Source organism: Aptenodytes patagonicus, chromosome 6, assembly GCF_965638725.1.
Source record: "Aptenodytes patagonicus chromosome 6, bAptPat1.pri.cur, whole genome shotgun sequence".
In the NCBI taxonomy this organism is placed as follows: Eukaryota; Metazoa; Chordata; class Aves; order Sphenisciformes; family Spheniscidae; genus Aptenodytes; species Aptenodytes patagonicus.
Window position 1 is genome coordinate 53,741,674 of NC_134954.1, and position 12,912 is coordinate 53,754,585.

Consider the following 12,912-nt stretch of genomic DNA (forward strand, 5'->3'; position numbering starts at 1 on the left):
CCCACAGAGTCTATGTGATTTATTGTGGATGTTGAAAAAAATCCGGAAAAATCAAGATAATGGTGCCATTAGGCTAATAGATGAAGTTATAATCCTATCTGTATTATTTTCCAGTAAGAAATCCTTGTGGAAGTAATAATGGGGGATGTGAACAGATCTGTGTTCTCAGCCACAAAACAGATAACGATGGACTAGGTTATCGCTGTAGATGTATACTGGGCTTTGATCTACACGTAGATGGACGACATTGTGTTGGTGAGAAAATGCCTTATGATTTTTGGAAGTAGCACTATTCCGTTAGCTCTAGAGTTATTTCTAGAACATCCTTCCTCTCTTCAGTAGCTTTGTGGGTTCAGTATGCCAAGGACTTCATGTTTTTCCATCACAGCTCTTGTTGACAGCTTTAAATGCAATAATTTCTGCTGATGTTCATTTCAAGCCACAACTTAAACTCACCACCTTTTATGACCATTTTAAGAGAGTTAGGTATGGAATATGTGTAGACAGCTGTATGATTAAGCTCTTAATCCTGAAATCAAGCATAGACGCTTGCTAATATGCAGATTTTGCATTATTTTGAACACGTAAGCCTGCTTTCCTGTGCCGTAATGTGCAGATTAGGTTGGTCTTCTCCCTTTGAACACATATGGCAAGAATAAGAGATTCAGTTTTGGAGCTGTGGGCTTCCATCACCAATCTGCTGCTTCCTGTTTGAGTGCAGAATTGTCACTGATGGGAGGTTTACCATGTGTATCTATTGGCAAATTAAGCCAGATATGTTGTCTATAGTTTTACTATTTGACCATGCATTTATCTGGCTAGCTCAGATATGGTCTGGTTATATGGTGGCTCCACAAAGCCTGTGAGTTACTTTTTTATAGATGATTGTAAAGAGGTGAGCACAGAAGATGATTTCTGCTTCCATAGGGATAATGTTTTCTGTAAAGGTGTATTACAGAATACACAGAATACAACTGTGTGTTGCACAGTAACAATGCAAGAGGAATACCTGACCACATCACCTAATATTCTAGGTTGGGTTTTGGTTTTCTTCTTCAGTTTTTAGGTCTGTGTATATTTAAATTCCTATTTTCTCATTCTTCTTTTTTCTATTTCCAGGCTATTTGTGTTGCCAAAGGAAAATAAGGCTTTACAGTTAATTAATGCTCAATTTTTTCACCTTGTGAATAAGTAAAGACTGTGTCTGATCTTTTCTTTTGCAGCTGTGCAGCAGTTCCTGCTGTTTTCATCCCAGCTGGCAGTGCGGGGGATCCCATTTAATCTCTCCACCCAGGAAGATGTGATCATACCTGTAACAGGGAGCCCTTCATACTTTGTTGGAATTGACTTCTGTGCTCAGGATGACACCATTTTTTTTTCAGACACCAGTAAAGACATGATCTATAAACAGAAAACTGATGGTTCAGGTGAGAATCATTCTTAGGAATTGTAGAGTAATTGTGGTAAGGAGAGTAGAATATATATTTCTAAAAAGAAGCACAAAAAGCCACATTGTGAGATTTACGGATAAATCTCAGTGTCACCCCAGTAATCTGGAAAATGTTTGTAAAAAATGTTTGTTCAACTCATATTAAGCTCGTTGAAGTCTCCTGTTGTTTGGCAAACTTGCTGAATGTGTTTGGGGAATGAACTATTTGTAGCACTTCTCACAACTAGTATTTGTCATCACCAGTCTGTTTATGCAGACTAGTATGCCTTTCAGTAGTATGAAACTGAGTTTCTCTTTCTAATTTCCCTATCTGGAGAGCAGGATGTTTGTTACGATACTGTAATACAGAACAAGAACATTATGGTTGTGAGATTTTTAGAAGTCCTATTTGTGGTAGTGTGAAGAATGTTTCTCTCCAATTTATAATAATGATCAATTATGTATAAAGTCAGCATATAGTCTTCTGAGCTTCCTTGCTGCCTTGGGTCAGAGTAATGGTAGACTGCAGCTGACCATTACTATGCAAAGAGTAGGTAAGGTCTCGCTGTTGAGTAAGATGTCCTTACTGCACTGACCTTACTGACCTTCCTTCGTTCATAAAACTCCTCAGTGTAAACTTAGTGACAGATTTTTGTCTCGTCTTTGGCTAGTCTTTATTTCTCCTTTTCTGGGTTTGTGCTCCCGAACATATACCTCCTTCACCTGGAGCAAAGGGCACATCCCCTCCCCTTGGTTATTGGTCTTTATATTAAGTAGCACAGAGGCAGTATTTTTACCAAGGGAAACCACTAGTTTTGTGAACGGAATACTGCATTCATGTTATTTCCTCTGTTCCTAAACATTTACCATCATTATGTGTGTTACAAATTCTAGGAAGAGAAATTCTTACGGCTAATAGAGTGGAAAGTGTTGAAGATTTGGCCTTTGACTGGATCTCAAAAAATCTATACTGGACAGACCCTCGATACAGGAGCATTAGTGTGATGAGGCTGGCAGATAAATCTAGGAGAGCTATTGTTCAGAATTTAAATAATCCTCGATCAATAGTGGTTCATCCTGTTATTGGGTAAGTTTGGCTTTGATTCTCACTTGAAACTATACGAAAAAATTTATGGTTTAAGCAGAATTGGTGAGGTTAGATTTACATCTCATTCTGGATTTCTGTTTGGATTTGTGTTCTTTTCCAAAATACCATCTCATTTCAGTTCTCTTGTCTTTATTTTGTTTGTTTTATTCTGGCCTAGGATTCAGCACCCAGAGGAAAGGGCAAGGTGATAGAGATTCCGCATGAAAGAAGCACTCAAAAGAATTCTCTTTAAAAGCACCAGTTTTTTTTTCTTTTACTCCTGTGTGTTGATAAACAGGCAAAGAAACTTTTTGTTTCTTTGTATCACTCAGATTAGAAAGCTATTTCTCATAATTGAAAGATAAAGTTTTCTAAATAATTTTTAATATACTTTCAGTTCCCAGAATGCTAACCTTGGTTCCTTTATTTTTTCTGTCTGAATTTCTTTATTTGAAACATATTAGATACTACTGGCTGTATTTGATACAGACCTTACAATATGTGATTCAGTGTACTTAAAATGAAGCCCTACTTTTCTTTGATGGAAATGCTTAACTTCAAATTCAATACTCTGTGTTATTTGGCCATGCCAAAAGAGCATTTCTTTCACAGCATAGTTCAGCTTCCTACCGCCATACTACTGAATTTCTTAATTCTTGGACATTGAATTTTCATGTTTAGTAACCAAATATACTATTTTGGAAGTAATTTCATAAGAATAATGTTGAACTTGGATCCTTGGGTATCCCAGCCTTTTTTGTTCGCTGCTTTGTAAAGTTATTTAACACTAGCTTCAACTCTTTGACTGTAGGCATAAGTCAAAAGGATCAGGAGAAAATTCTTTGTAATATTCATGCTTACTTGTAAGTATTACCTGGAAGATGCATTTTTGCTTGATTCTTCCTGCCTGTCAGTACTAACTTTCACTTAAGTGAAATCCTTAACAATTTTAACAAAGTGATGGATGTTTTATGTCTAAAGGGACAAACCACTTCTGAAGATTTTGGAAGTTGTTGTACACAGGGTAAATATTAATTGTTGGTATCACTACCAATTGAGGAGAGGGAGAGGGTCAACATAAAATTGTATTTTTGTAAGGTATGTGAATATGTGGTACAAAGGAGAATGTTAATGCTGTTCAAACATTTGCTCTGTTTAATTATGTTATATCACTGGGTTTGTGTGTCTTCTGACGTGTCTTTTCAGGTATATATTCTGGACAGATTGGTTCCGTCCTGCGAAAATCATGAGGGCCTGGAGTGATGGATCCCATGCCTTGCCAATTGTGAATACAACACTAGGCTGGCCTAATGGCCTGGCCATTGACTGGAGGTGAGGTCAACACAGAAGGCAGAGAAGCTTTTTGAGCAAATGTGTTTCTTCCTTTAAACTGTTAGGGATTAAAAATAAAGGAATTGTGTCAGATTGTGTGCACTGGCACTTTCGTATTGAAGACCTTATTTTTCAATTTGTTGAAAAGCCTGTAAAATGTAAGATTTTCTCAGAATCCCTCCCCACACACCCCAATAGCCTCTTGTCAGGTTTAAGATTATTATTTGAGACAATGTTAGTGCTTCCTAATGGACATAATGTCATTTGAAGAGATATGACATTTTCATTATTTCCAGTTCTCTAAGGCTGTACTGGGTGGATGCCTTTTTTGATAAAATTGAGCACAGCACCTTTGATGGACTGGACAGACGGACTCTTGAACGTATTACTCAGATGACTCACCCATTTGGCCTTACTATTTTTGGAGGTAAGTCTGGCATTGAAAAATATTATCTATTATTACCACAGATTTTTTTTTCATATGATGATCTGTGAGTATATGAGATAAAATAACATGGCCTTTGCAATGCTGCTTTTCCTATAAAAAGCACTGTTGAAAGTTTCTACAAAAATATATAGTTAGTACTTCTTGCTCATTTTTAGGACTGTTTTAATGCATATTTGTATTTACATAATTTGAGGCAGATCAGGTAACTCTTTTAGTGCAATAAGGCACATATGCTGTACTAATTATAGCTTCCAAGGAGGGCTACTCATACTGGACAGATAAGGTAAATCGCCTCCCTAGAGATGATCAGCAATTTCAGGATTTTATTAATTGTATGTAGAGTTTATCACTGGATTTATGTTGTGTGTGAAGAAAGATGTCAGCATCTGACCTCTTTTGATTTTGTGTAAAAATATTCTAAAATTTTCTGGAAAGTTGTCTTAATGAATGACTTCTAAAATTGCCTTGGAATTTGAAATGTCAGTTGACTCTGTTACATCTCAATTTAAGTGAAATCTGAGAGGGCTTGTTTTTCTAAGTTATGTCTGCCTATGACCGAAGGACTCACTTTGACTGCATTAGTGATAAAAGTCCTTTTGTCTTTTTCAGTTATGAAAAATTATTAAATGTACATGAAAAGCTTTGCAGTTTTCTCTCATGATACTTGATCTTTTATGTCATATTGCTCTGTAATTGTTATATGTTAAATGTCTTTCAAAACAGGTTACGCCTATTTCACTGATTGGAGACTTGGTGGAATAGTTCGAGTGAGGAAGTCTGATGGAGGAGAAATGACTATTATTAGAAGGGGCATTAGTAACATTATGCATGTTAAAGCATACGATGCTCATTCCCAAATAGGTGAGCTCTTTTGTTTTACAGATGAAAGACATGAAATAGGTAATAAGAGACAAAATATCAGGACAGCAGGTTTCCACTCTCAATTTTAGAAATGGCTTTACTGAATCGTAACTGACATGCAGGGGAGGCAGCACAGGCATTTGCAATCACACGTTGTATATTTCACTGTTCTGTGACTGTATGCAGTTTTCCTTCACCACTTCTGTTACCTTATTTAATAACCTTGTAAAATGAAATTATGATTCCATTGTATTTTGCGTAATTGTATCACCAATTAAAACCTTGTATTTCTCTTTTTCCGGTAAAAGTATTAGTTAAACAGAAATATTTATTTTGAGGAATTGGGTAAACGTTTATTAATCAAACTACTATTATTAAAGTAATCACTGTGCATAAGTTTGATTTTTTTCTTCTTTTCACTGCTGAATTCTATGCAAGTCTATGATCTAAAACAAGGATTTGGTATTGTAGTTAATTTAGTAAAACACCCCATGCACTTATGAAACTTATGATCAAACCGTGTGCTAAGGCTCACCACCCATTTGGTGTCCAAAGATTGGATCAGGTCTCCCAGCCTTGCTCAGACAAAGGTCCTCATTTGGGGTAGTATACTTGTTTCCAGGCAGTTGCTGAAAATTGGCAGAAAATTGGATGAAATTTAATAGTATGTTCTTGGTTTCCATAAACATTTGTGTCAATGAAAAGTATATGGAATGTGGGACTTATTATTATGACTTACTGCTACTATTACTATCAGTGAACTTGACCCTATTTTGCAGTGTATGCAAAACCAGGATTTGCTACAGCACCTTTTTTTGTAAAACATTCTTTTACAGTTTCTATGCACTTTTAATAGTTCCCAAGCTGTTATCAGTAGTGTATACATTGACCTTCTCTATCACTTTTTAAGGCTCTAACTACTGTAATAGAGGAACAAATCCCAATGGAGACTGCAGCCATTTCTGCTTCCCTGTACCAAATTTTCAGAGAGTTTGTGGTTGTCCTTACGGCATGAAGCTGGCTTCAAATCAGCTGACATGTGTTGAAGATCCATCCAATGAGCCACCCACTTTGCAGTGTGGCTCCTACTCATTTTCCTGTGGTAATGGAAGATGTGTGCCTCGATACTATCAGTGTGATGGTGTCGATGATTGCCATGATAACAGCGATGAACAAAACTGTGGTTCCTTAAGTAAGTAATTCCTGTAATTTACAGTTAGTATTTGTTGTTTGCAGTTCAGAAAGTTTCATGGGTCAGCCTGAGTTTGTTGGAATAAACCCCAATTTTTTAGGGTTGCATCTGTGGATAAATCCTGAAATCTACCTGGGAGATGAGTTACTTTGGAAATTATTCAGATAACTCCTGGGAATACGGGGTTCAACACTGGCCACCTAAACAATGCATGAAAATATTCATATCTCACTAGTTCTCAAAATTCAATTTACAGAGTAACAAAAATTTATCTTCTAAAGAAAAAAGTTGTCTTTATTCTTAGTTTTTTGTAAATTTTGAAAGATATTGGAATATCACTTGCTTGTCTTTTTTTGATGCATGGGGAGGGACAAACATCTTAATAAAGATGAAGACATTTAAAAATAGCACCAGAAGAAAAATAACAAAACCATATGCATTGTCTAACCTTCCTCTAAGACCAGAGCAGCATCTTTTATTTCATTTAACATCTGAATAGAAATTTTATGGTTTTCATTGTATTTGGGCACTTCTGAACTATTTGTTTCACCTGGATTTTTACAGTGAAGTGGATTAAAAACACATTGGTTCATTTCCTGGTTTTACTGTAAAGTGTCTCACACAAAATATTTTGTTGATCAAGTAAATTGAGAGAACAGTGCGATAGTTATAGTTGATAAGATATTGAAGAATTCTTGGCTTTTATGACATATTTGGTGCTTCTTTCTTCAGAGTTAATTCTTGTTTTAAATCACAAACAAGAAAACAGGACACATTAATAAAATATGCTCCTTAATGCATAGGACTAACTAGTATGACTAAGGTATAAACTCTATTTCTTATTAGTGGGCTATTTTAGAATAACTAGAATGTCTTTTGGGGAAAAGGAAAGTATAAAGCAAATGACTACTTGAAGAAGTTATTTTTCTTGTTCTTCAGATTGTTTTGAAGTGCTTAACAATTTAGTTTTTTATTGATTCTTGCAGTTTAAAAAAGCTTGTAAGTATTCTGTTCAGTTCTGCAGCATGTTGGCATGACAGACACTTGCATTTTAAGCAACGTGCATTTTAGAATTTGATGCATATTTTAGGCATTCTGTAAACGTACTGAATACTCTGGCAGGGAAGGCAAGTTTTGGTGATCTTTATAAAAGTGTCCTCCTGTTTTGTTTTTTATTTAGACAATACTTGTGCTTCGTCAGCTTTTACCTGTGCCAGTGGACAGTGTATTCCAGGTCGCTGGCGTTGTGATAAACATAATGACTGTTTTGATGGCAGTGATGAATTGCATTGTCCTACACAAGGACCCACTTCATGCCCTGTAACCCTGTTCACCTGTGATAACAGAAGATGTATTCCTAGGATCTGGCTGTGTGATACTGATAACGACTGTGGTGATGGGTCAGATGAAAAAAACTGCAGTGAGTATCACAACTGTCGTTTTTTAAACAACTGTGTATGTCTACATAGATATGTCTGTTGGTGTAAGGATGATAAATGAAATTAGGAAGAAAGAACTAATATATAAGTTAGATTAATATGTTGCAGTCCATAAGATGTGGAAAACCCATTTAATTTGAACTACCACAGCCGAGTAGAATGCAGAAAAATAATTAAAAAAAAATAGAAAGGGGCAACTGTGATAGTTATAATCATGGTGCTGCATAATGTCATCCACTGCAATTTACAGCAAAAAGCAGCTAAAGCTTAGATGTTCTAAGCACTTATTTCATCTCAGTAGTGACTAATGGTGTAGTCAGCTAATCTAGTCTGGAAGTTTTTACCAGAAGTAAGACAGTAGTTTTTCCATATACTTTCTTTAGCATTATTTACCACTGAGTGGAATATTCTGTTTGTTTTGCATGAGTCCAAGCCTACATATGAATAAACAATTACCTGATACTAATGTATTAGTGCTTGTAACTTATATGATTGCTAGTTGCTGCATTACATGCTGCAAGTTAGTGATAGTGTTTTTCTACTGTCTCAGTATTATGCTGATTTCAGAAGCGAGAAAAGAAACGCATCTGCATTTATTGTCATTCTTAATAGCTTTCACAGGTACTTGTGAACCCAGGCAATTTCAGTGTCCAGACCATCGCTGTATTGACCCATTCTATGTCTGTGATGGAGACAAAGACTGTATAGATGGTGCTGATGAGCGTGACTGCAGTAAGTGTAACTTTGTTTATTGAATGCTGCTTTATTGTTTCCTCACTGTTGCCCCCTGAGGGGTCTTTGGTGACCTCATATTACCGGCTCCAAGATAGCAGAATGCATAATAAACCTATCCATAAATTCACACTGCTTCTGATGCTTGTTTTAGCATTTTAGTAAGCCCTTTGATCTCTAGGCTGGTTGCAGAGGGCTGAAATCTGTTTCCTCTGTTTTCTGTAGATTCCAAGGTCACTGCATTTTCTGTGTCCCAGGGAACTCATGGTCTTCAGTGGAACTTGGACTCCTGATATCATATCTGACTTGGGCACCTGTAGAAAAACTGGGTGCAGTCTAGCTCTGTAAAATAAATAAATAACATCAATATTTTTTTTATTTTGTAGTATATAACTGCAGTGCCACAGAGTTTAAATGTCTAAGTGGAGACCAATGTATCAGCACTTACTACCAGTGTGATGGTGTTTTTGACTGTAATGATCACTCAGATGAGACTGATTGCCGTAAGTATATTGATGCTGAAAGAAAGGCTTCAGTTATTAGGTGATGCTTCTGAAAATGTTCTTTATCTGCTATATCAAGTGGTTGGCACTACTGTCCTTAAAACCTCAAAATTCTTTTTAGGGAAACTTGTCTATAAGTCATTTTTCTGAGCAGAAATTTCAAACGCAGTAGGTTCCAGCTAAAGAGTAGATTTTTCTGGCAAAGAGTAGAGTTTGCATTCTTTTTGGCTCTAACGTTTTCTTTTACTTGGCACCTCAGTGTCAGGGTTTAAAAGTAAAATTAAGAATCTATTGATCTAGAAAGCTGAAAACCTTGTATCCATGCAAGTTAGATTGAAACTTTTCCTTGAGTAATTATTTACATTTAAGTTAGTTAAAATGTTGCAATGAAGGGCAGTGAAAACTAGTTTTGGCAAGTAATTTTGTATTGCTTTGGCCATGTACATAGATATCAATATACATAGATATCAATATGTGCTTGCTCAAAATATAACACTGGTTGAATTGCCTTGTTCACCATATTATAAAGTAGGAGTTAAATTGGTCGGATTCTGACATGTCATGTAGATTGACTGACTGTGATTCTATGGCCTGATCTAAAAGCAACACAGTTCTTAATAGTATTGTAACTACTTGTGCAAGAGATGAACTGAACATAGTGATTTTGCTTCTCTGCCTAAAATTGAAACAGCTTCTGAACTGTTCAATGTCACTGTTTTAGCTACAAGACCACCAGGGATGTGCCACCAGAATGAATTCCAATGTCAATCAGATGGCAATTGTGTTCCTGCTAACTGGGAATGTGATGGCCATCTTGACTGTGCAGATGGCTCAGATGAACATCATAGATGTCCTGCCAGGACCTGTCCTCCATCTCTTTTCCGCTGTGATAATGGCAACTGTGTCTATCGAGCATGGATCTGTGATGGTGATAATGATTGCAGGGATATGAGTGATGAGAGAGATTGTCCTACTCAACCCTTCCGGTGCCCCAGCTGGCAGTGGCAATGTCCAGGTCACAGTATCTGTGTGAATCTGAGCAAAGTATGTGATAATTCTGCCGATTGCCCTAATGGAGCTGATGAATCCCCATTGTGCAGTAAGTTACTGTTCAAGCATCTACTATAGCCTACTATGTGCTACGGCTTCAGAAAGAAATGGAATATTCAGCATGCTGTATTTAGTGCAGCAACATTTCTAGCAGAAATTGTAAGCACGCTGAAATTAGAGCTCAAATTACTAAGTGGAACTTGCTTGCAGTGAAAGGAGACTATGATGATGACAGATGAATTCATTATCTATGTCCAATCTTGTGCTCTGAATTCAAATGTGACTTCCGCTGACTTCAATATAGGTCTTTATATAGCAATATGGGAATGAGCTTTGTGTTCCTGAACACATTCACTAAAGCATGGTATGCTTTAAGTTCAGATGAAATGTGATTCAGTCCTTAATATTTTCTTTTAAATTTCTAACTTCAAAAATAATGAAAAAAATCTAAAAGCTTACGTGTAGCCAGAATTTGTATTTATGTTGATTATGAATTGATTTAAGCATAACCTTTTTCTTTCTTTCCTTCTTTCCTCCTTCTTCTCTTTAATCAATGCACGTTCTCAGATGAACCCCAGCCAGGTATGATTATAAGTGATTTTAAATTATTGGTTATTAATACAACTTTAGGTTTGGAGTGGTACAGTAGATATTTGTACATTTCTAGCTAGTTTTGAAAAATTTGTTATAAATGCTTAGAGAGCCTTCTGTTTAGCATTCATTTAATGGGATTCAATAGTACATACTATGTTGTTACCTGCCTTTATGTGCATTGTGTGTGTTATATTTTGCAAAAGGGCCTCAGTCCAGTCTCACATTGCATAACTGATGATTGTGCAATCATGTTTTAGCAGCAGTCTTAGGCTAGTAATACAACTGCAAAGTATTAAATTTAGCATAAGAAGCTTTTGTTAACTATTTGCTTATTTCCTTTGCCAACCCCATTTCAGATCAGGAGAGCTGCTCTGACAATAATGCTGGCTGCACTCATGAATGTATTCAAGGACCCTTTGGAGCTCAGTGTACCTGTGCTATTGGATACCAGCTTGCAAATGACTCCAAGACCTGTGAAGATATTAATGAATGTGACCCTCCAGGCTTTTGTAGTCAGCATTGTTACAATGAGAGAGGGTCTTTTAGGTGTTACTGTGATGAAGGATACATTCTAGAAACCAATGGGAAGACTTGTAAAGCAGCAGGTGAGGAACATTGTCAACCTAAAGAATGACAACAGTGTCTGGAAAATGTCCAGCTTTGCCATTTTCATATTGTTCTCCTTTAAAAGAGCTGATGTAAACAGCCACTTAAAGTTGTTCATGGCAGATGACCTTGAGTATTAAAACTGTCAGCTGAGGGGTTAATTGGAAGCTATTATTTCCTTGAAACAATATATTTAAATCAACACTGTAATTTTTAATCCTGGAATGGTCAAAAATAACATTCTGGAGAAAAGCAATGCCAGGCACCTGTAAGCCATAGGTTAAAATTTGCTCTTTAGAAAGTTCAGTGCTCACAGAGTGTTTTAAATCCCAGCCTTTCACAAGACTTACCTACTGCCTATGCCGCACTTTGCTCATTTCTAAAGAGCAAACAACACTGACACAGGCTAGCTGCCTGTTGTTCTGTGTCTCCTATGTAGTACGCTGACAGTACAGAGGGAGCCATATACCCAGTGGAATTTGTCACCACAGGTTTCCTGGTTTAGGGATATACTCAAGTTGTGGAAGACTTGCAACTTACCTGCAAAGAAGTTTGGCCCTTACTAATAGGGAGTTTCTCATAGTTTGCTGTCTTTGTGGTTGCTACTTTTCAGTTGTTTTTCAGCAGCTTATCAGTGTAAGCTGCTGCACAGCAATCTAACCATAGCAGCCTATGGCTTTCCTGTAATCTGTTTATTCTCCTCCCTGGTCCCCATGCAGTCTAAAGGGGGAAAAAAGAGCAAGCGGGCTAAAAAGGAGCCAAGCTGAGTAGAATAACTGGTGGTACAAAGAACTTTGGGGTTTGAATCAGGACTGAGAGCTGAGAGTGGCTTATGGAGGAATGAGGGTTGGATGTAAGCAGCAAACTGGCTGGATAATGGGGAGGAGGACCTGAGGTCCAGATATGAGACTGGAAGGGGAGTCTAGTAGAAAGAGTAAATGATGAAAAAAAGGGTGGAGAAAAGCCAAGGTAGATCCAAAAGTCAGGATGGACAGACTGGGTATGATAAAATATCTTGGCCTGAGAACTCATTTTAATTTGTCCTTTCAATATGTATATCTAGATAAAAAGCTTTGATGCTATAAAGCCATGTCAAATTACTCAGTGTTTCTTACAAAATTACTGTTGAATAGCTTATTGGTTTATTTTAATTTCTTTTCCTTTGACAGAGTCTGGGAATCTTCTTTTGCTGGTGGCAAGTCGTAACCAAATTGTTGTGGACAACATCACCTCTCAGTCACACAGTATTTATTCTCTGGTTCGGGATGGGAGGAATATTGTGGCTATTGATTTTGATTCAATCACAGATCGTATCTTTTGGTCTGATACAACACAGGATAAAATTTGGAGTGCTTATCAAAATGGGACTGACCGAAAAATAGTAAGTTTTGCTGAGTTATTCTTGTCTCTTCCTTGTGGAGAGAAAATCAAGACATTGTATCTCCAGTTAACAAAGGGGACGAGGGAAATCCCAGTATAGTAAGAAGAGAGATAACATAGACAAAGTGAAACAACTTTGTAGGTACTAAGCCAACATTTCATACAGCTTTTTGAAAAAGAAAACCGAATGCTTTCAAGAAGCCCTTTTTTAACATCAGGCTATAAGTTGATTTTCCTATTAGTAGATGCTAACTTCTTC

The 12,912-nt window shown here is 36.8% G+C and overlaps 1 protein-coding gene across 3 annotated transcripts in view; it reads left to right on the forward strand.

The window, feature by feature from the left end:
* The window catches only part of LRP2 (LDL receptor related protein 2), a 135,440-nt gene that overhangs the window by 49,817 nt on the left and 72,711 nt on the right, over positions 1 to 12,912 (forward strand). For all 3 annotated transcript variants that reach the window (XM_076342668.1, XM_076342670.1, XM_076342669.1), the window contains exons 15-27: positions 115 to 255; positions 1,224 to 1,427; positions 2,324 to 2,516; positions 3,723 to 3,848; positions 4,145 to 4,275; positions 5,020 to 5,157; positions 6,068 to 6,349; positions 7,530 to 7,769; positions 8,401 to 8,520; positions 8,907 to 9,023; positions 9,745 to 10,122; positions 11,024 to 11,272; positions 12,443 to 12,654. In XM_076342668.1, the coding sequence (XP_076198783.1) occupies positions 115 to 255; positions 1,224 to 1,427; positions 2,324 to 2,516; positions 3,723 to 3,848; positions 4,145 to 4,275; positions 5,020 to 5,157; positions 6,068 to 6,349; positions 7,530 to 7,769; positions 8,401 to 8,520; positions 8,907 to 9,023; positions 9,745 to 10,122; positions 11,024 to 11,272; positions 12,443 to 12,654 (2,531 nt within the window). The remainder of the gene's footprint in view (positions 1 to 114; positions 256 to 1,223; positions 1,428 to 2,323; positions 2,517 to 3,722; positions 3,849 to 4,144; positions 4,276 to 5,019; positions 5,158 to 6,067; positions 6,350 to 7,529; positions 7,770 to 8,400; positions 8,521 to 8,906; positions 9,024 to 9,744; positions 10,123 to 11,023; positions 11,273 to 12,442; positions 12,655 to 12,912) is intronic.